Source organism: Bos javanicus, chromosome 14, assembly GCF_032452875.1.
Source record: "Bos javanicus breed banteng chromosome 14, ARS-OSU_banteng_1.0, whole genome shotgun sequence".
NCBI classification, from domain to species: Eukaryota; Metazoa; Chordata; class Mammalia; order Artiodactyla; family Bovidae; genus Bos; species Bos javanicus.
Window position 1 is genome coordinate 32,832,161 of NC_083881.1, and position 20,856 is coordinate 32,853,016.

The 20,856-nt window shown below is 39.5% G+C and overlaps 2 protein-coding genes across 3 annotated transcripts in view; both read left to right on the forward strand.

Moving 5' to 3' along the window:
• C14H8orf34 (chromosome 14 C8orf34 homolog) overlaps positions 1-20,856 on the forward strand; it is a 364,940-nt gene that overhangs the window by 297,328 nt on the left and 46,756 nt on the right. The gene's annotated exons all lie outside the window — the stretch shown is intronic.
• Positions 17,080-18,410, forward strand: LOC133260802 (myocardin-related transcription factor B-like). The gene has a single exon (XM_061439538.1). It carries the CDS (start codon positions 17,080-17,082, stop codon positions 17,824-17,826), a length of 747 nt encoding a protein of 248 aa, XP_061295522.1. The 3' UTR covers positions 17,827-18,410.

Consider the following 20,856-nt stretch of genomic DNA (forward strand, 5'->3'; position numbering starts at 1 on the left):
AATTCAGCTTGAACATCTGGAAGCTCATGGTTGATGTATTGTTGAAACCTGGCTTGCTTGAAGAATTTTGAGCAGTACTTGGCTAGCCTGGGAGATGAGAGCAAATGAGCGGTAGTTTGAACATTCTTTGGCATTGCCTTTCTTTGGGATTGGAATGAATCTACCTGACTGTCAGAGCATTGTGCACAAGCTGATTGCATACCCTTTGACCCTCCCCCTCTCTCACCTGTCTTTTAAAAAATGCTTTGCTGAAACCCTTCAGGGAATGAGGGCCTTTCAGAGCATGAGCCGCCTGTCTCATTGTGTGGCCTGGCAGTAAACCATTCTCTGCTCCAAACTCAGATGTTTCAGTTTGTTTGGCCTAACTGTGTGTCAGGCACATGGACTTGTTAACAACCATGTGAAGTGCTGTACCTTAACCAACACTAACTTGGTTCAGATGGTGAAGAGTCTGCCTGCAATTCAGGAGACCCAAGTTCTATCCCTGGGTGGAGAATATCCCTCGGAGAAGGGAATGGCCACCCACTCCAGTATTCTTGCCTGGAGAATTCTATGGACAAGAGGACCCTGGTGGGCTATAGTCCATGAGATCCAAAGAGTTGGACACAACTGAGCAAACCAACACTTTCACTTTCTTTCAGCTACTCTGTGAGGTAAGTTTATCTTCATTTTTTAAGTCTTACTGAAGGTTGAGTTGAGTTGATTTGAGTGTTAGTCACTCAGTCATGTTCGACTCTTTGTGATCCCATGGACTGTAACCCATCAGGCTTCTCTGTCTATGGGATTCTCCAGACAAGAATACTAGAGTAGATTGCCATTGTCTTTTTCAGAGTATCTTCCCAACCCAGGGATTGAACTCAGGTGTCCTGCATTGTGGGCAGATTCTTTACCATCTAAGCCACTAGGAAAGCCCCATACTAAAGGTAAACAAAAACATAACTAATGGTGGAAATGTGATTGCAACCTGCTGTAGACCAAATGTTTGTGTCCCCTCAAAATTCATGTGTTGAAACCTATTCCTCTAAACCCCAATGTGATGCTATTTTGAGGTGGGGCCTTTGGGAGGTAATTAGGTCATGAGGATGGAGTCCTCTTGAATGGGATTAGTGCCTTTCTAAAAAAGACTCTGCAGGCACCTTGATCTTGGACTTACCAGCCTCCAAAACTGTAAGAAATAAATTTCTGTTATGTAGAAGCCATCCAACCTGTGATATTTTGTTAAAGCAATTTGAACAACCTAAGACTGAACACTCTGTGACACTCCTAGAATTCATTTAGTCACTTTTCCACCTGTTTTTGGAAGCTGAAGAGCATGTATTGTGCTGTAGGGAGACCCATTCTGGGCTCTGGTCCCCTTCAACTAGAGTGACTCCAGTGTTAATCTCTCTCATACTTAAGATTTAGGTTTAAGATTTGTTTCAAAAATAATTGCCCTGCTATAAATGAGCTTTGAAAATTACTATTCAGATTATTCAGAAATTTGTATTTACTCTATATTCTTATAGAGCATTAACTTTAACATGTAGCTCTCTGTCTCTTTTGCATCGTGTGAATGCTTTGTCCTTTTTCTTAAACACTTCCAGAGCTCAAGGATTGAAAAAATTATAAAAGCTGTTTTTCTTACAAGGAAATTTATAAGAGGTTTTGAATGCCTTTAAGGTCCTGGGGGCTCAGATGGTTATGAATCTGCATGCAGTGAAGGAGACCCAGGTTTGATCTCTAGGTCTGAAAGATCCCCTGGAGAAGGGAATGACAACTTACTCCGTTATTGTTGCCTGGAGAGTTCCATGGACAGATGAACCTGGCGGGCTACAGTCCATCGGGTCACAAAGAGTCGGATATGACTGAGCAACTAACACAAGGCCCTAAAGGGCTTCCTAGGTGGCAGTAGTGGTAAAGAATCTGCCTGCCAATGCAGAAGACACTAGAGATGCTGGTTCGATCTCCTGGTCAGGAAGATCCCCTGGAGTAGGAAACGGGACCCTGCTCCATTACTCTTGAGTGGAAAATCCCACAGGCAAAGGAGCCTGATGGGCTGTAGTCCAGGAGCCACAAAGAGTTGGACATGACTGAGCACAGGGTCTAGAAAATCATGTTTGATTTGCTCAAGTAACAAACACAAACACATTCAGTTATATTAAGCAAAAAGATATTAAACTTTTTTCAAGACTGATAAAATTAGATATGAGGCCACAGTTATAATTTCTCATTCTTTAAATCACTTACAAGAATATCGATTTAGTCTTTCAGTCCATATAGATTTAATTAAATATTTGACTGCATCTTTGAATTACTCTTCAACTTGAGAGAGAGAAGAAATAAAATCCCATAAGTGCAATATGTCATTAATAAATAAAAATAGTTCAAAATTTCATGAGGAGATGTTTTATACTTGACTGAAGCATGCCAATCTTATCACTGTCACTTTTAAAAAAAACATTAAATTTTAGCCTTATTACTCATAATCCAAGTTTGAAAAATGTCAAATTTCTACTAATCTCTCTTTTTATGAAGCTGCTTAATTATTGAAATTTTGTCCTGGAAGGCGGATTCTACAGAATGAAATTAGTTCATGAACTTCCATTCAACATCACCTCTTTAACATGTAGGAAAACCTCCTCATTCTACTGTTGACTGGTTTTCTGCTAGACAAGTGAAGACTGATGTTTTTTATTTCTTAGGCAAGTGGGTTTTTTTCATACAGCTGTTGACATAAAAGGAAAGCAAAGAAACTTAATAAATCATCTTTTGTATACTGGAAATTCAAGCATAACATACTCATTTTATCTGTGGTTTTTCAGTCTTTGCTCAGCTATGATGTGCAAATGTCAAATAAATAGTCAACTTTTGATGTGTTTTCACACAGTCAGTAAAGGAGACTGTAACAAGGCCAACTTTGTCTTTACACATCTCTGTGGTTGGGTTTCAAATAGCAATAACTAACATTCATGTATGCATTTCAGCTTATAAAACACTCTTACATTATTCCAACAACCCTGGAAGTAAGTGCTATTGTCACCCCCAGCTTAAAAATTTGAAAAGAAACCTAGAGAGGGTAAGTTGCCCCAAATCACAGAATTAGAATTTCTTTAGGCTTGTTCTGAATGTCCTTTAGAATTTTAGCATATAGGTGGCAGTATGGCTTGCAAAATCAGCAACCAAATAATTTTAACTGTGTTTGATATGAGTTCAGAGATTTCCACAATATGAATTCTATGATTATCAACAAGATATTTTTTACCAATAATAAAATACTAGAAAATAGAATTTCTATCATTATTACCAGACAAGAAAGAGATGTGTAAGAAAGTTGTGGAGTTTAGAATAAGTGGTATTATTGCAAGGGCCATAGAAACCTACTGTGTTGTAGTGAATGATTTGGTATTGAGTTGTGGACGTCATGGTAGACTGTGGCTCCTGCATGCTAGGTTGAGGGCAATACAGGTCACTAGTCACTTCTGGGCATGTTCAGTTAATTTTGAAATATTTGAAGGAATAACCTGGTGGCTACTTGATAGGGTTAAATTTGAATGGAGAACAATTATAGAAATGGCAAGCAAGAAAAAAAAAACAACCCATAAAAGGAAATGGCAAGGGCACCAATTAGGAGTCTTTGTAATCTTTGAATAGGGTGATGAATATATGACCCTAGAGTAGCAATGAATGACAAAGAGGACTAGCAAGCTCTTTAACTTGCCTTTTCCTCTATGTGATTGTTTTTAGTTTACTAAGATATAATTTATCTATCATAAAATCCACCTATTTCAAGTATATAATTCAATCATTTTTGGCAAATATGATGAGCTGTACAACCACCATCATAATCCAGTTTTAAGACATTACCATCACCCTGATAAGATTCTTCATGCATTATTTACAGTTAATCTCTATTCCTATTCCTAGTCCCAGGCAACCACCAATCTATTTTCTACCTCTATAGATTTGCCTGTTCAGAACTTTTAATACAAATGCAATTATATAGCATGTAGTCTTTTATGTTTGGTCTCTTACACATAATGTTTTTGAGGTTCATCCATGTTGTAATATGATAAGTAATCCACTCTTTTATTGATAATTAGTGATATTTCATTGCCAGATATACCACATTTTATTAATTCATGAATTTATAGACATTTTAGTTGTTTCCAATATTGAACTAATATGAACAATGCTGCTATGAAGACTCACGTGCAAATCTTTCTGTAAATACATATTTTCATTTCTCATAGGAGATTCCTAAGAGTGGAATTGATGGGTCATGTGATACATTTATATTTAACTTTAAAAATTCCTAATTTTCAATTTTTTAGGGCATAAAATTAAAGCTGTGAAATGTATAATTACTATATGGCCCAACAATTCCACTTCTAGGTATATACCCCAAATAATTAAAAATGGATACTCAGAGAAAAACTTATTATGACTGTTTGTGGTAACACTATTCACAATAGCCAAAAGGTAAAAATAACCCAATGCCCATCGACTAATGAATGGACAAACAAAATGTAGTTGTACAATAGAATTTTGTACTGAATATTATTCAGCCATAAACAGTAAATTTCTGATGCATGCTATGTGGAAGAACACTGAAGATACTATGCTAAGTGGAAGAAGCCAGACACAAAAGATCATGTAGGCAAATTCATAGAGACAGAAAGTAGATTAGGGATTGCCAAGGGCTGAAGGGAGGGGAGAAAGGGAAGTCATTGTCTAGTAGTGTGGGGTTTTCTTTTGGAGAGATGAACATTTTCTGTAATTACATAGTGCTGATGGTTGTGCAACATTGTGAATGTACTTAATTTCCTTGACTTATACACTTTAAAATGGTCAAGATCATAAGTGTTATGTTTATTTTACCGCAGTAAAAAACTGAAGCTTTGTATGATCCACAAACTGAAAATTCTGGTCTTTATGAATACAGTAGACTGATTTGCTTTGGTCCACTGCCCCGGAGAGTCAGCATGTCCAGGGAAATCATCTTTTAGAATCAGTTACTCATCCTCATCATCATCATGGCTCACTAATTCAGTGTCACTCCATTCTGACAGTGGTCTAAGGGCTCTGTGCTCTTCCTTTGTGGCTCAGATGGTCAAGAATATGCCTGCAGAGCTGGAGATCTCAGAGATGTTCCCTGAGTTGGAAAGATCCCCTGGAGAAGGAAATGGCAACCCACTCCAATATTCTTGCCTAGAAAGTCTCATGGACAGAGGAGCCTGATGGGCTACAGTCCACGGGGTCACAAAGAGTCAGACACGACTCAGCTACTAACACAGGGGCTTTACAGACACTGCCTCTATTTTCATAGTATCTCAGCTAAGCAGGACTAATTATCCCCCATTTTCAAGATTAAGAAATAGAAACTCTAAAAGGTTCATTTATCCATAGTTGCATAGTTAGTACGTGTTAGAACTGGATTCAAGAGACATTCTCTTTTATTCTAAAGCCTACGGATTCTATATTATATTTTGTTCTTCTAAAATTGTTTGAGCATGTACTAGCTGGAAAGCACCATGCATAAAAGATTAGGAAAACAAAGCATTATCATTGGAGAAGACAGAAGAATTTGGAAAGGAACTCTCATATTGGAAACCTCAGTGTTTTAGGAAATTCGTGTTGTGTTTAATGCTAGTGGACCCTAGGGTAAACTGAAACAATGACCATAATTTATCCCATATTGTAACCTGACAGGTCCTAGCTCAATATATGCATGCTGTTAGCTGATTTCAAGCATTCTGGCTTAGTTCCAGGAAGAACACAGAGCTTGTAATTTCAATTACATGGCGTTTCAAGTAGAACCATGTCCTAATATTGGATGGAGGGATTAGAGTTGACTGCCAGGACAGCAACAAGGTTCAGAAAAGGATTATTATTTTTAGATCACTTTAAGAACCAAGTGGACCAGCTTACTGCTGTGCTTGAAAACATCACAAAGGCTAAAGGACTTAGTCCTTGGTGAGCCTTAATAGAAAAAGGTAGGTTTTGTGAAGTGATTGTTTACAGAGTCTCAACAGAAAGTTAAAAGTCTCGCACTTCACATTTGTTCAAGGGTTAGGAGATTGAATTACAAGTAGTCTCCTAAATGGTAGGTTAGGATTTGTTTGATATAAAGATTTAACAATAGTTGTTAGGAAAAAAAATGTGAAATTGAGAAATATTTGGCTACACTAAAGGAAACAAACAACATCTCCAAGCTTGAGTAGATAGCTACAGGGGTTAGAAGGAATGTATGAGTTATTTTATTATGACATGGCTTCCTGAAATTATTAGCAAAATTTACAATGGTTGAACATTTTTAAATATAAAATATTTATTGTTATTTTAAAAAGGTAATCATATTGCAATTTCTGGAACTTTCTCGTATAAATTCAGATATATCCCACAATATCAAATCACCAGGTTCATTATGTTCAAGTTTAACTGCAGTTACAGCATCACAGGCTCAAATTATATAGAGAAGCTGAGCAGCGATTCCATTCTCAAAATCTACTTTCAGATCTTCCAGATTTTCCTCAACTTCTCCAGGTTAAAGAAAACTAAGACCCCGAGATGAAGAACAAACTGTTCCTTGTTAGGGAGCTCTTCCTTAGAGTGATCAAAATTCAGTGCCTTTTGCTTCCCACAGATTGTGTTGATGTCTCATTAAATTCAGTTCCCTCCCTTTAGAATTCTATGAATGAACAGCTCCTTGAAACTTTTTTAACAGTTTCCCTGGAAAGACATCTATCGTCTAGGCTGTTGTCTTCTTTTGACCAGACTGTCAGATGTAACATTTCGCATGCTGTGCTAGAGTTGGCACAGTGGCTCCTAGGAGCTGGTGATGCCATCCTTCCCAACTCTGTATGGTGACATCACATTGCGTGCATGTGTGACCCCATGGACTGAACCCCGCCAGGCTCTTCTGTCCATGAAATTTTCCAAGCAAGAATACTAGAGTGGGTTGCTATTTCCTTCTCTAGGGGATCTTCCTGACCCAGGGGTCGAACCTGCATCTCCTGCATTGATAGGTGAATTCTTTATCACTGCACTGCCTGGGAAGCCCAACATCACATTGATAGCTTGAAATCAGCCCACTGGGAATATTTAAGTTACAGAAATCAGCAAATGCTGCATAATATTAGAGCCTTAACTTTTCCCCTGGAGAACTGGTTGTTGAGCTTTTACCAGCACATCACTGATATTAAGATTCCAGTTAGAAATACAGAGAATGATGCTGTAGAGACTGATAGGTCACTTCTTAGGGATATCAATGGCAAGCCTATTGTGGGTGCACAGCTGGTATTCCTGAGCCTGCATCCCAGAAACTTATATCTTCATAAAGAATCCACAGAGGCGTATATAATGTGTGATTGATCAGTGTTCAGTCCTGTCTGATTCTTTGCAACTCCATACATTGTAGCTCGCCAGGCTCCTCTGTTCATGGAATTTTCCAGGCAAGAATATTGGAGTCGGTTGTCATTTCTTCCTCCAGGGAATCTTCCTGACTCAGAGATCGAACCTGCTTCTCCTGTGTTTCCTGCATTGGCAGGCAGATTCTTTACCACTGTGCCACCTGGAAAGCCCAATGTGTGATTAGGATATTCCAAATTTAGTGGAGGAATTTTCTCCCATTCTTACACAAAATTTCAGTGAGCTGTCATAGCCTATGGATATGAGACTGACTGGTTAAAGGGGAAATGTTTCTTAATTTTAACACGCTGTGGTATGATTAGGCCAGCATTTCTTTTTAGCTAGCTCCTGAATTGTGAGTGTTTTTAATATCAAGATACTCTCCATAAGTTTTTAGGTAGTTTTCTTTTTTTTTTTTAAATAGTGTGGATCCAATTCCTTGCCAGTCCACCAAGAATATTGATTTGTTGTTGTTAGAAAATGATAGATGGTATCTTATAAAGTTCTGTACTGCTGTACCTTATTTTGTTCTTCAAGGAATGCCTAAAAGGAAATGACAGTATGTTTTAGGTCATAACACTAGAATACGGAAAACATGTTCTTTTAGATCAAATGATCACTATTTTACAGAAAATGTACACCCTTGGATCATATAGATGTACCTGTGAACACTGAATATATAATTTAGTGTCCTATTAGAGCACATACCCTGTTTTGTTAATCAACTGATTTGTTTATTAAGTTATTAATATGTTCTCTTTCACCACACTCATTGCATAAATCTTCATAGAAGAAAGGTGTGAAGTGAAATGGTTTCAGCTCTAAGGACATTCTGGTCTCTTAGGAAGATTATCTGTACACCAAGTTGAAAACTGTTAAGTAAATTTTATGATGCAGACTGTATACATAATGTCAGTTTAAAAATAGGAGCGTCTTCCATAGGTTGAACAGTTAGATAAGATTTCAGGAGAGAATCAAACTTGATGTTTGTGCTACAGAAGTCATGTTTGATGATTTGTTTTACCAGTTGACATAGTATATCTTTCTATCTCTGCAAAATAAAAGCACAAAGAAGTTAGGAAGCTAGGAACTTCAGGTACATTTGATACGACCTTCCTTTAAAATTTGATTAGTAAATTTGATCTGTCATGCGTGGCCCCTCCGTGACATTTCTTGGTGTTCTATTCCTGGCAAGGAACAGAGTCACTGCCAGTGGTGCCAAGCTTTTCTGTGACTGCTGGAGGGGTCAAGCTGTGCTATAGTCAGGAGCAGGGAGCTCTGAGAATGAGCCTCCCACATTCTTAGCAAGTTCTCATGTCTGTGGTTGATGTCTAGCATGTGGTTACCAAGTTCTTTCAAGTAATTCTGTGCATATGGTAACTTAAAAATATTACTTCCAAAAAAATACCAGGAGTAACTTGGTTAAAATTATTAAAAAATATAGAACTACATGGAGCTTATTATGCTATGGAAAAAAACAAACTAATAAATCATTAAGTCATGTCTGACTCTGTGACCCTATGAACTGCAGCACGCCAGTCTTCCCCATCCTTCACTATCTCCCAGGGTTTGCTCAAACTCATGTCCACTGAGTTGTTAATATCATCCAGCCATCTCATCCTCTGTTGTCCCTTTCTTCTCCTGCCCTCAATCTTTCCCAGCATCAGGGTCTTTTCAAATGAGTCAGTTCTTCTCATCAAGTGGCCCAAGTATTAGAGTTTCAGCTTCAGCATCAGTCCTTCCAGTAAGTATTTGGGGTTGAATTTCTTTAGGATTGACTGGTTTGATTTTCTTGCTGTCCAACGGACTCTCAAGAGTCTTCTCCAACACCACAGTTCGAAAGCATCAGTTCTTCAGCTCTCTAAACTTTATTTATGGTCCAACTCTCACATCCATACATGACTACTGGAAAAATCATACTGTAAACTAATAACACATACTGTTGACCCTAGAAATGGAAAAGTATATCCTGAAAGTGTTGCTTTTACATTTTTTTTCTCTAAAGCTATGTTAAATTGCTATCTTAGTTCAAAGTGGGGAAAAGAAGCCAAAACCTGCTACTGGGAGGGAGTGAAGTTGACATGTCTGTTCTTTCATGATTACTTTGTATTAAGGCATAAAATTCCTTTTCGATGTAAACGGGGCTTTTAAGAATCTGGAAAGGAATGTTAAACAGCAGGTGAAGATCGGAACCTTGAAGCCAAAGACGTTAAGTAAACTTAACCCACCCACCCAAATTACCTTGAATAAACCTAGAGCTTGGGAGAGAATACCTAAGTCTTTCCTGGTCACAGTGAATTAATGTCTAGTTAACTGAAACTGTACTAGTTGTATGGAGAACTTTTGGGATACAGAAATGCAAAGGCAACTCTGATAGGCTTGACCATTGAAATTCTTCTTTTGAAACTTTAAAAAACATAATTTCAACAGAAATTTATTGAGCATCAACTATGTACAATGCATACTTTTGATCTTAAAACACACCTCTAAAACAGATAATGTCCTTCTGCCTCTTAATAAGTGCTTGTATGTGTTAGGCATCATGCTGAGTTTTTCTGTATTCTAAGCTCCAAGAGGTTAAATAACTTACCCACAGTCGCAAAGAATATATACAATTCAAATCTAGGTGTTTCTCCAAAACCTGAGCACTGAACCACTGCACAATTCCCTTGCACATTTCTAAGGAATCTCCCCACATTATCCAAAAGGGAGTTTTTTTTTTTTTTTTTTTTTCCTGAATGCTTACTAAGTGTCAGGTACCATTCTCTAACCCTCATAAAAATCTAAGTGCATGTATCTTAGAGAACAACCACATTATAAGTAAACAAAAGACCTTCTTCATATGATAACTTTACCTAAGGTCACAGAGATAATAAACACAACAGACTGTGTGCTGAGCACTTTCCAAATTAAGGAGATATGAATGTCATAGTCTACCAGTCACAGAAGTAGTATATATTGTGTAAAATGTCTGCTTTTACACGAAAACCAAGGCAGATCAGATTTCTCAGGGCAACTGTACTACATGTGTCATTTGGCTCACCATGGGATCGGCACATTAAGATGCTTTTTAATGGTTACTGAAACTTTAATTAACAAATAGTACTTAATCTATTTTTGTGTGTTCAAAATCTCTTGGAAATATTTAAGCTTGTAGAAAATTCCTGAACTATGAAAATGAAATTGTGCAGGACAACTGGAATGTATTTTTTTATTTGTTTATTCTGATGAAACAATGTGTGCTATGTCATTTAAAATACTCGCATTATTTCGAATGTCTTCCTTTCAACTTCCAGTAAATATTTCTCAGCAGGCATGTGTAAGGGATATTTCTAGAAAATAACAGGATCAGTCAGAGTCACTGGCTTCAAAATACAGCCTGAGTGCAACACTGGAAGAACTGTCATGATTTCACTGTCAAGGAAAAGTTGTATCTCAGATGAGTGAGGTCTGCTGTTGAACCTTTCTGACATTGAAAATGTTAAATCTTCTGTAACTCCATATGGATTGTTGACAAAAGAATTGGCAGTGTCAGTAATAAGAGTAAAAGAATAATAAGCCAGTGGCATAAAGAGCATTACCTTTACATATTAAAGAATGTCATGGAAAAAAAAATGGCAGCCTACTCCAGTATTTTTGCCTGGGAAATCCCATGGACAGAGGAGCCTGATGGGCTCTAGTCCTGGGGTCACCAAGAATTGGACACGACTTAGTGACTAAACCACAATAACAGCAATAAGTGCTCTATTCTTCACACATAGTATTTTGTGAAATCATCATCATATGCAATAGGCATTGTTATGCCAGTGTCAACAGAAAAAAATACACAACCTGAAAGTTGAGAATTAGGTTTCATTTTGTGGTCTTTTTGAGGACTGTAGCCTGAGATGGCAGCCTCTCAGAGAGCTCTGAGGGACTAAGAGGCAGGATATGTAGGAATTTTTGCCGAAAATACAAAACAAGAAAACCCATGCAGTCAAACATCAAAAGATTGCTGCTAATCACAAAAAGTCAGCATCTCAAGTTAATGAGGTTAGTGCTTTTCTATGTACTGGAAGATGCAAGAGTCTGGGGTTACTGAAAGCATTCCTTTGATATGCATCTTAACTATCTAAGGCCAGTATCCTGTGTTCTCCATCCTGAATTCCTTGCAGCACACACCGTCAGGGACAGCTGCCGTGACTGATGGCTTTATGAAATCCTTCACTGACTGAAATGGCAGGTGACATCCCTTGTCCACACTCGTTTCACAGCCGTAGAAACTGCTATCAGGAGACTCAGCTATCTTTTAAGATTATGAAGCTACAGAGCAGTAGGGTGGCTTTGACACAGGTCCAGATGGCTCCATAGCTTACCTTTTTCATTCTAGTAGATGGCTGCCTTTCTCTGCATGTCCAACCTCCCACCATTGCCCAAGCCACCTGGGGACCCAGGTGGCAGTCATATCCTTGGTACTGTAAGAAGTCAGTCCACACACAAGAGCATCTGTGGCTTAAAACTAAGAGAGACCATTCCCAGTGTAAACAGTACAGAGCTACCAGCAGCCCTGTATTTTCCATCACACCATCTGAAGTCTCAGCATCAAGTACAGTACGCTGACCAGAGTGTGTGTTTGACTGAAGGAAGGCAAGCTGGGAAACTTTATTTTTTCCCACATTTGTTGCCTGAAAGAGATATAAGTACTCAGATGATATAGACCACTTATTCAGAATTAATTCATTTAGGACCAACTTTTCTATTTTGAAAAGTGCAATTCTAAATTTCTGGCTGCTATTCATGATAAATGTAGAAAATATACTCTTAGTTTTCTTTTTAAAAAATTAGAATTGACACTAATTCATTCAGGATCATTCATAAATCATGGATATATTCATATAAATATTTACAGCAATATTCCCCAAATATTTGATAAGCACTTCTAGGCATTCAGCCAAGTGTGCAATGCGGAGGTGAGGGATGCTGTGAGAGGACACTTTTGATTCTAAATTGAGTCTTGAAGGATAAAGAGAAGTTATCTCTGTTTAATGGAAAAGATTTTTTTGCTTTATATTGGCGTGCCATGTGGCATGTGGAATCTTCATTCCTTGACCAGGAATTGAACCCCCACCACATGCAGTGGAACCATGAGTCTTAACTACTGGATTGCCAGGAAAGTCCCAAGAATTTCTTAAATGTTGGAAAATGTAAATAGCATCTTAGCTAAGTACCTTGTATTTGGAGGGTGTGTGTGCGTCTGTTGTTTTAAGTTCACTGAGATACCAAGGGAATATTTCATGCAAAGATGGGCTCGATAAAGGACAGAAATGGTATGGACCTAACAGAAGCAGAAGATATTAAGAAGAGGTGACAAGAATACACAGAAGAACTGTACAAAAAGATCTTCACGACTCAGATAATTCACGATGGTGTGATCACTCACCTAGAGCCAGATATCGAGGAATGTGAAGTCAAGTGGGCATTAGAAAGCATCGCTATGAGCAAAGCTAGTGGAGGTGATGGCATTCCAGTTGAGCTATTTCAAATCCTGAAAGATGATGCTGTGAAAGTGCTGCACTCAAGATGCCAGCAAATTTGGAAAACTCAGCAGTGGCCACAGGACTGGAAAAGGTCAGTTTTCATTCCAATCCCAAAGAAAGGCAATGCCCAAGAATGCTCAAACTACCACACAATTGCACTCATCTCACATGCTCGTAAAGTAATGCTCAAAATTCTCCAAGCCAGGCTTCAGCAGTATGTGAACCGTGAACTTTCAGACGTTCAAGCTGTTTTTAGAAAAGGCAGAGGAACCAGAGATCAAATTGCCAACATCCACTGGATCATAGAAAAAGCAAGAGAGTCCCAGAAAAGCATCTATTTCTGCTTTATTGACTATGCCAAAGCCTTTGACTGTGTGGATCACAATAAACTGTGGAAAATTCTGAAAGAGATGGGAATACCAGACCACCTGACCTGCCTCTTGAGAAACCTATATGCAGGTCAGGAAGCAACATTAGAATTGGACATGGAACAACAGACTGGTTCCAAATACGAAAAGGAGTACATCAAGGGTGTATATTGTCACCCTGCTTATTTAACTTCTATGCAAAGTACATCATGAGAAACACTGGGCTGGAAGAAGCACAAGCTGGAATCAAGATTGCCAGGAGAAATATCAATAACCTCAGATATGCAGATGACACCACCGTTATGGCAGAAATTGAAGAGGAACTAAAAAGCCTCTTGATGAAAGTGAAAGAGGAGAGTGAAAAAGTTGGCTTAAAGCTCAACATTCAGAAACCTAAGATCATGGCATCTGGTGCCATCACTTCATGGCAAATAGATGGGGAAACAGTGGAAACAGTGTCAGACTTTATATTTCTGGGCTCAAAAATCACTTCAGATGGTGACTGCAGCCATGAAATTAAAAGTCGCTTACTCCTTGGAAGGAAAGTTATGACCAACCTAGATAGCATATTCAAAAGCAGAGACATTACTTTGCCAACAAAGGTCCGTCTAGTCAAGGCTATGGTTTTTCCTGTGGTCATGTATGGATATGAGAGTTGGACTGTGAAGAAAGCTGAGCGCCGAAGAATTGATGCTTTTGAACTGTGGTGTTGGAGAAGACTCTTGAGAGTCCCTTGGACTGCGAGAAGATCCAACCAGTCCATTCTGAAGGAGATCAGCCCTGGGTGTTCTTTGGCAGGAATGATGCTGAAGCTGAAACTCCAGTACTTTGGCCACCTTATGTGAAGAGTGGACTCATTGGAAAAGACTCTGATGCTGGGAGCAATTGGGGGCAGGAGGAGAAGGGGACGACAGAGGATGAGATGGCTGGATGGCATCGCTGACTCGATGGACGTCAGTTTGAGTGAACTCCGGGAGATGATGATGGACAGGGAGGCCTGGTGTGCTGTGATTCATGGGGTCGCAAAGAGTCGGACATGACTGAGCGACTGAACTGGACTGAACTAAACTGATATGTTAACTGGAAGGATATTAAGGAATTCATCTAAACTGTTCATCTAAACAGCACTAGTTCAGGAGTGAATCTGCATACCACAACACTCCAAACATTCTGTCTATAAATAAATATCCTCCTCAAAATCTTAAGTAACTCAAATGGTGTTGATGGATATGATTTTGAACAGAACTGCTTGTTTCTCTGAAAATTTGGAGTCTTTACATATGGCTATGTCTTCCATATACTGATGAAAGAGAACTCTTATTTAGTTAAACACAGTTGACAGAGGCTTATTAGATGATTTACACACATAGGGTGATCAGATGCATACCAAGTATACGCTTCACAAATTGAAACAACTCCTCCACCATAACATAAAAATAGGCCTCTTATCAGTGCACTTCCATTTCATAGTCAAAATGTGATTTTTAAAGGGGAAGTGAACTTGATGACATTTTTAGTCTTGCTGTGCAACAAGTAGCAACATTTTTCATTATTATCTATTTTTGAAGTTTTCTTATAACCAAGTTCTTTTATTCTTTTTTTTTTATTTTTTAACTTTACAATATTGTATTGGTTTTGCTATATATCAACATGAATCCACCAAGGTCTTTTAAAACACCTTTAAAAATGAAGATTAAGCCCTATGTCATCAATAGGAAAGTTCTGTAACTTCTGTATCTCTCCACAATGTCTACTGTTGAGCTGTGGAGGCAGTAGGGCAGGCTGCTCCTTACCAACTCACCTTCACAAATTTGCTAGGTTAAAAATAAAAACTTTGCCCGCCTTGAATATTATGCTGAGTCTGTGCAGAGCTTTTCCAAAATTTAAATTTAGACCACACCAAATTTCATATCTGTTCTGAAAGTCAAGACAATGTACAGTGGGTAGAACATGGACTCTGAAGTTCTCGAGACCCAAGGTCACAACTTGCGTTAGGAGTTTTAGCTCTGAGATATGTGTGCTTAGTCACTCAGTCATGTCCGACTCTTTGTGACCCGATGGACTGTAGCCCAAGGTGTTTCTGAACATGGGATTTCCCAGGCAAGAATACTGGAATGGGTTGCCATTTCTTCCTCTCAACCCAGGGATCGAACGCTTGTCTCCTGCATTGCAGATGGATTTTTTACAAATGATCCATAAGGGAGGCCCCTCTGAGATATATACTGGGCAAGTAATACAGTCTCTCTGAACTTGGTATTTTTACTCATAGAACCAACTGTATACACTTATGCAGGCAGGATGAACTGAGGTCATTTATATATCAAGTGCTAAAGTGGGTAGTTACTGAACTTGTTCCCGATTGTTGTGGGTTTTTGGGTTGAAGTAGTCAGTTCAGTCAGTCAGCAAGTATCTGTTGTTGTTCTGTCAAGTTGTGTCTGACTGCTTGTGACCCCATGGACTGCAGCATGCCAAGCCTCCCTGTCCCTCACCATCTCCTGGAGTTTGCCCAAGTTCATGTCCACTGAATAGGTGATGCCGTCCAATCATCTCATCCTCTGTCACCCCCTTCTCTTCCTGCTCTCAATCTTTCCCAGCATCCGAGTCTTTTTCCAATGAGTTGGCTCTTCATGTAAGGTAGCCAAACTATTGGAGCTTGAGCTTGAGCTTCAGCATCAGTCCTTCCAATGAATATTCAGTGTTGATTTCCTTTAGGACTGATTGGTTTGATCTCCTTGCTGTCCAGCAAATATTTACAGGGTGCCTGCTAGATGCCGAGCCCTCTGATAGCACTGGGGACACCTCTGTGATGAGGCTCAGCCCTCATCCTTCAGGGGCTTTTTGTCTCTTTGCAGAGATCACAAAATGATGAGCTTAGCATATTGTGATGGTAGTAAGGAAAGTCACGAAGACAAGCATTTCATGTAAACGACAAAACTGACTCCTTTTTCCGCCCCCCGTGTGGATTGGTTTGGTTTTCTCCTTTTGGCTTGGGGATTTCTGATAACCCTAACCTTTGTGTTAGAGTAGCAGATTCCCAGGCTAGCCCAGAGTCAGGACAGTACCAAGAATGACTCTCTTACGAAGTTGAATGTAAACCACAACCCTTAGTCAGCAGTTGATGTTCCGGGGCTGTCATGTCGGAATATCCTCTCCTGAAACAAGTAATATATGAACGTATTTACGTTAGTTCTGTGAATTCAGGGAGTGTAGCAGCATTGTTAAGAACTATTTATCTTTAATTGAGCTTTTCAAGTCTGCTAACTTTATGCCAAATTCAGGCAGGGAGTGTGATAAGGGATTGTGGCGGCTTGCTGTCTGTGTGGGAACCTGGAGGCCTTTCAGAACTGCGCTTCTTTTTACTCTAAACAGAGATCATGCAGAACATGCAAACTGTTGTTCAGTCACTAAGTCATGTCCGACTCTGTGACCCCATGGAGTGCAGCATGGCAGGCCTCCCTGTCCCTCACCGTCTCCCGGCATTTGCCCAAGTTCATGTCCATTGAATCGGTGATGCAAATTGTGCTTAGGCTATTTTATTGTACTGTTCTTATAGTCTCATCTATTTAAGTACTAGATTATATTTGGTAGGTAGGCTTCATTAACAAATGGCCATGACTTGCTCAAATGTGGAAAGTGGTTCTAAACTCAGTAGATCCTATAGAACCTCTACTTACTTTTCCTGTGACTATTCTCAGTAAGACTGGCAGAGCAGTCACTATTGTCATTCTGTATAGTAATGATAAAATAAAACCCAATTATTTTAGCTTTAACTATTTTCATTTCCAAGAAGAATGCCAGAGCTTTAGAATATGAATGATTTGATGATTCTGAATGAAAAGATTGCTCAAAGACCTGGTCCTATGGAGCTGGTAGAGAAAAACATCCTTCCTGTAGACTCCAGTGTTAAGGAAGCAATTATAGGCGTTGGGAAAGAGGACTATCTCCAAACTCAGGGCAATTTCTCATTTGACGAAGACAGCAGTGATGCTTTGTCTCCGGACCAGCCAGCCAGCCAGGAGTCGCAGGGGTCAGCCGAGTCCCCAAGTGAGCCAAAAGTTAGTGAATCGCCATCTCCTGTGACTACAAACACTCCAGCCCAGTTTACTCCAGTGTCCCCAGCAGTTCCTGAATTCTTGAAAACTCCTACTGCAGATCAGCCCCCGCCACGGTCCACAGCACCTGTCCTCCCCCCAAGCACTACATCCTCAGCGAAGCCTGGGCCAGCACTGGTGAAGCAAAGCCATCCCAAGAATCCAAATGACAAACACCGCAGCAAAAAGTGCAAAGACCCCAAGCCCCGGGTGAAGAAGCTGAAGTACCACCAGTACATCCCGCCAGATCAGAAGGGGGAGAGGAGTGAGCCGCACATGGACTCCAACTACGCCCGGCTGCTCCAGCAGCAGCAGCTCTTCCTGCAGCTGCAGATCCTCAGCCAGCAGCAGCAGCACTACAACTACCAGACCATCCTGCCCGCGCCACTCAAGTACGGCTTTGTAAACTGGGTTCACTGTGGTTTTTGTGAGCAGCCCTTAGTGTCTGAAGATGGGATGCTATGATTTATTTGTGCTCAGCGATTGTTTTCATTCTGTTGTCATCGAAGCTCATAGTGTCAGAAGTCCACATAGTGAGAAAAGTCTGCATTCCAGTTCACTTTTTGTCCTCTATAACAGGTTCTGAACTTTTCAAGTTAGAAACAACTTTTCACAGTTACTCATCCAGTAAAGATTTGCCTGTTTATTTACTTGAATATTAGATGCTATGAGAAAAGCAAAAGAAGTGTAAACCTGGTATAAGCACTTTAAATTAAAAAAGACAGTTGAGCATAAATGCTGGAGCGCTCAAGAAAAGTTTCATGGAAAAGGCAGGAGGGAAAGGGCCTGAAACTTGGGAAGGACCCTTCCAAACCAAGAGGAATGGTCTGAGTACAAATACAGAGGACGTTAGAGCAAACAATGCCTGTTTATATTGCATGATGAGAAAAATGGCCTGAGTAACATATATGACTAATTTTTAAAGCAGAAGGCAGATTTGAGCAGAGCCAATGTCTAGAGAAACGTGAAGTTGGGAAGACTTTTTTGGGGGGGAAGACTTTAATCTTGATATGGTAGATGTTTCAGAAGACCATGGTGACAAGGTAAAATCAAAATGCAAGAAAAAAAAAAAAGAATAAAGCATGATTTTAAAAATTCTATATAGACATATACATATACAATATAATATACATATAAAATTTACAAACCCAGGTCTCCCTCATTGCAGGCAGATTCTTTACCTGCTAAGCCACAGGGGAAGCCCATACATATACGATATTTAGTGTAAATAATCTATTGGGCTGGCCCTGGACTAGCAAACCCAAGAAGTTGAAAATAATCAGCCTAACTTAATGGACAGAAAACTGAGTTAGAAGTCCAGGTAGGTGCTTACAGCAACATCTGTCACAGTTTAAGCATTTAATTTGACTAAAGCAGTGGTTGATTTCATTTACTGTGTTCTAGAAAGAGCATAGGCTTCAAGAACATGGGATTTGAGGTTCAGCTCTATTTTTGAATTTTCTCAGTATGTTTCTTTATCTGTAAAATAGAGATAAGTGTTTCACAAGAATATTGTGAGGACTGAGTACAGAGATATATATGCTTGGTCTGTGTGTGTGTGTCTGATTCTTTGTGACCTCATGGACTGTAGCCCTCCAGGCTCTTCTGTCCATGGCATTTTCCAGGCCAGAATACTAGAGTGGGTTGCCATTTCCTACTCCAGGGAATCTTTCCACCCCAGGGATCAAACCTGGGTCTCCTACATTGCAGGCAGATTCTTTACCATTGAGGTACCAGGGAAGCCCCTTGTTTTAAGTCACTTGCCGTCAAAGCTCTTTCTTATTTACAAAAGTGGCCAGCATGTGCTTCCACTGGCCTCCTTGGCTGAGGCACAGTCTGCTTGGTTGTTCATGGCAGTCAGCCCTGAGTAAGGTGTTCTGCCAGATGAGTGTTCAAAGAGTCCTCAAATATTCTAAGGCAAAACTCTGCATGGCAGGTGCCTGGATTAATTTGATTTGTGTCATCTCTGAGCTTCAAAGAGCATTCTACAGGAGTCAAGAGAACTGTAACCTAGAAGACTTGTGATCTTTAAAAATATAGAGGCTGCTTTTTCATGACTTGGTTTTACTATTAAATAAAGTGATACATTTAACTGACTGGCAGTGACTCTAAGATGAGTTACATTTAACTTCTAACCTGCAATATTGCCATGGTTTGGAGACGGGCTAAATATTTGGCTCTGAAGTTCATTGTCAAAGTGTATCCAGGATTTCAAGTGTTTATCTCAATGAACATTGAAAGTGTGTAAAATTAGGCTACACATGTTATAAGAATTATTTTTTCTCTTGACATTTCTGGCTTTTAGATTCCCAGACCTGGCAGGAAATCTTTTTGGCTCCACTGCTTCTGATCTAGCTGTTTTCACAAAATGCAAACACATGCAAAAACATTGTAATAAACCTCAGTGTTCAGTCGTGTTCAGTAAGACTTCAAAAGATGTTTGCTTTGAACTTGGTTCTAAAGATGGGCATACCTTCATGAGAATGGAAGGTATCTTCTTACCCTCTATGATGTGGTTTGGCTGTTTTCGAGGCCCCAGAGTTAGCTTTGTTCTGTAAGGCACATTAAATTCACTCTTTTGGACTACGAATTAACAGAAATGTCTTCCTATAGAACATTTTGGAGCTCTCGGTCCCAAGGGGACAATGGTTTTATACCATAAAGGGAAAACTCTACTGCATCAAAGAGACTTAGGATAGCATCATGAACTCCACACTCTGTGCCTGGTCTTAGATTTAATGAAGCATCTATATTGCAGTTCTTAAGGTTGTTGAAGGTTGTTGGATGTTAGGTGATCCGTATAAACTCTCCATCATTCTCTAGTTTACAAAAAATGTGAAACTAGGCTGATGGGATTTGGTACATATTGTAGTGAGCAGAGTATGGTTGTGATACCTTCAGTAAACAGATTTCTCCACATCTTTTCCTACTTTGTTTCTTCTCTAAGTTTTATCAAGATTTCTTGGTAGTAATCACACTACAAAACATTCTATCCATCCTAGAAAAACCTTTGTCGTGGCTGGCTTCTCAGACCACTATAGCTGGTGGGACTGAGGTCTCTTTTTGATGGGCAATTTCACTGAATCTCACTCCTTTCTTGTTATTCTTCTATCTTCAGTTTATTTTTGTCTGTCTCTGTTTTGAAGCCATTATCCAACTCAAAACAAATAGTCAATCTTTATTTATTTATTCATTAGTGGAATATAATTACTTTAGGGCTTCCCTGGTGGTTCAGTGGTAGAGAATCCGCCTGCCAATTCAGGAGATATGGGTCTGATCCCTGGGTCAGGAAGATCCCCTGGAGGAGGAAATGGCAACCCACTCCAGTATCCTTGCCTGGGAAATCCCACGGACAGAGGAACCTGGCAGGCTACAGCCCATGGGGTCGCAAATAGTCAGACGTGACTTAGTGACTAAACAATAAAAAACAACAATTGCTTTACAATGTTGTGTTTCTAAAATATCTTTCTCTAGCTCATATTTGGGCTGTATTTT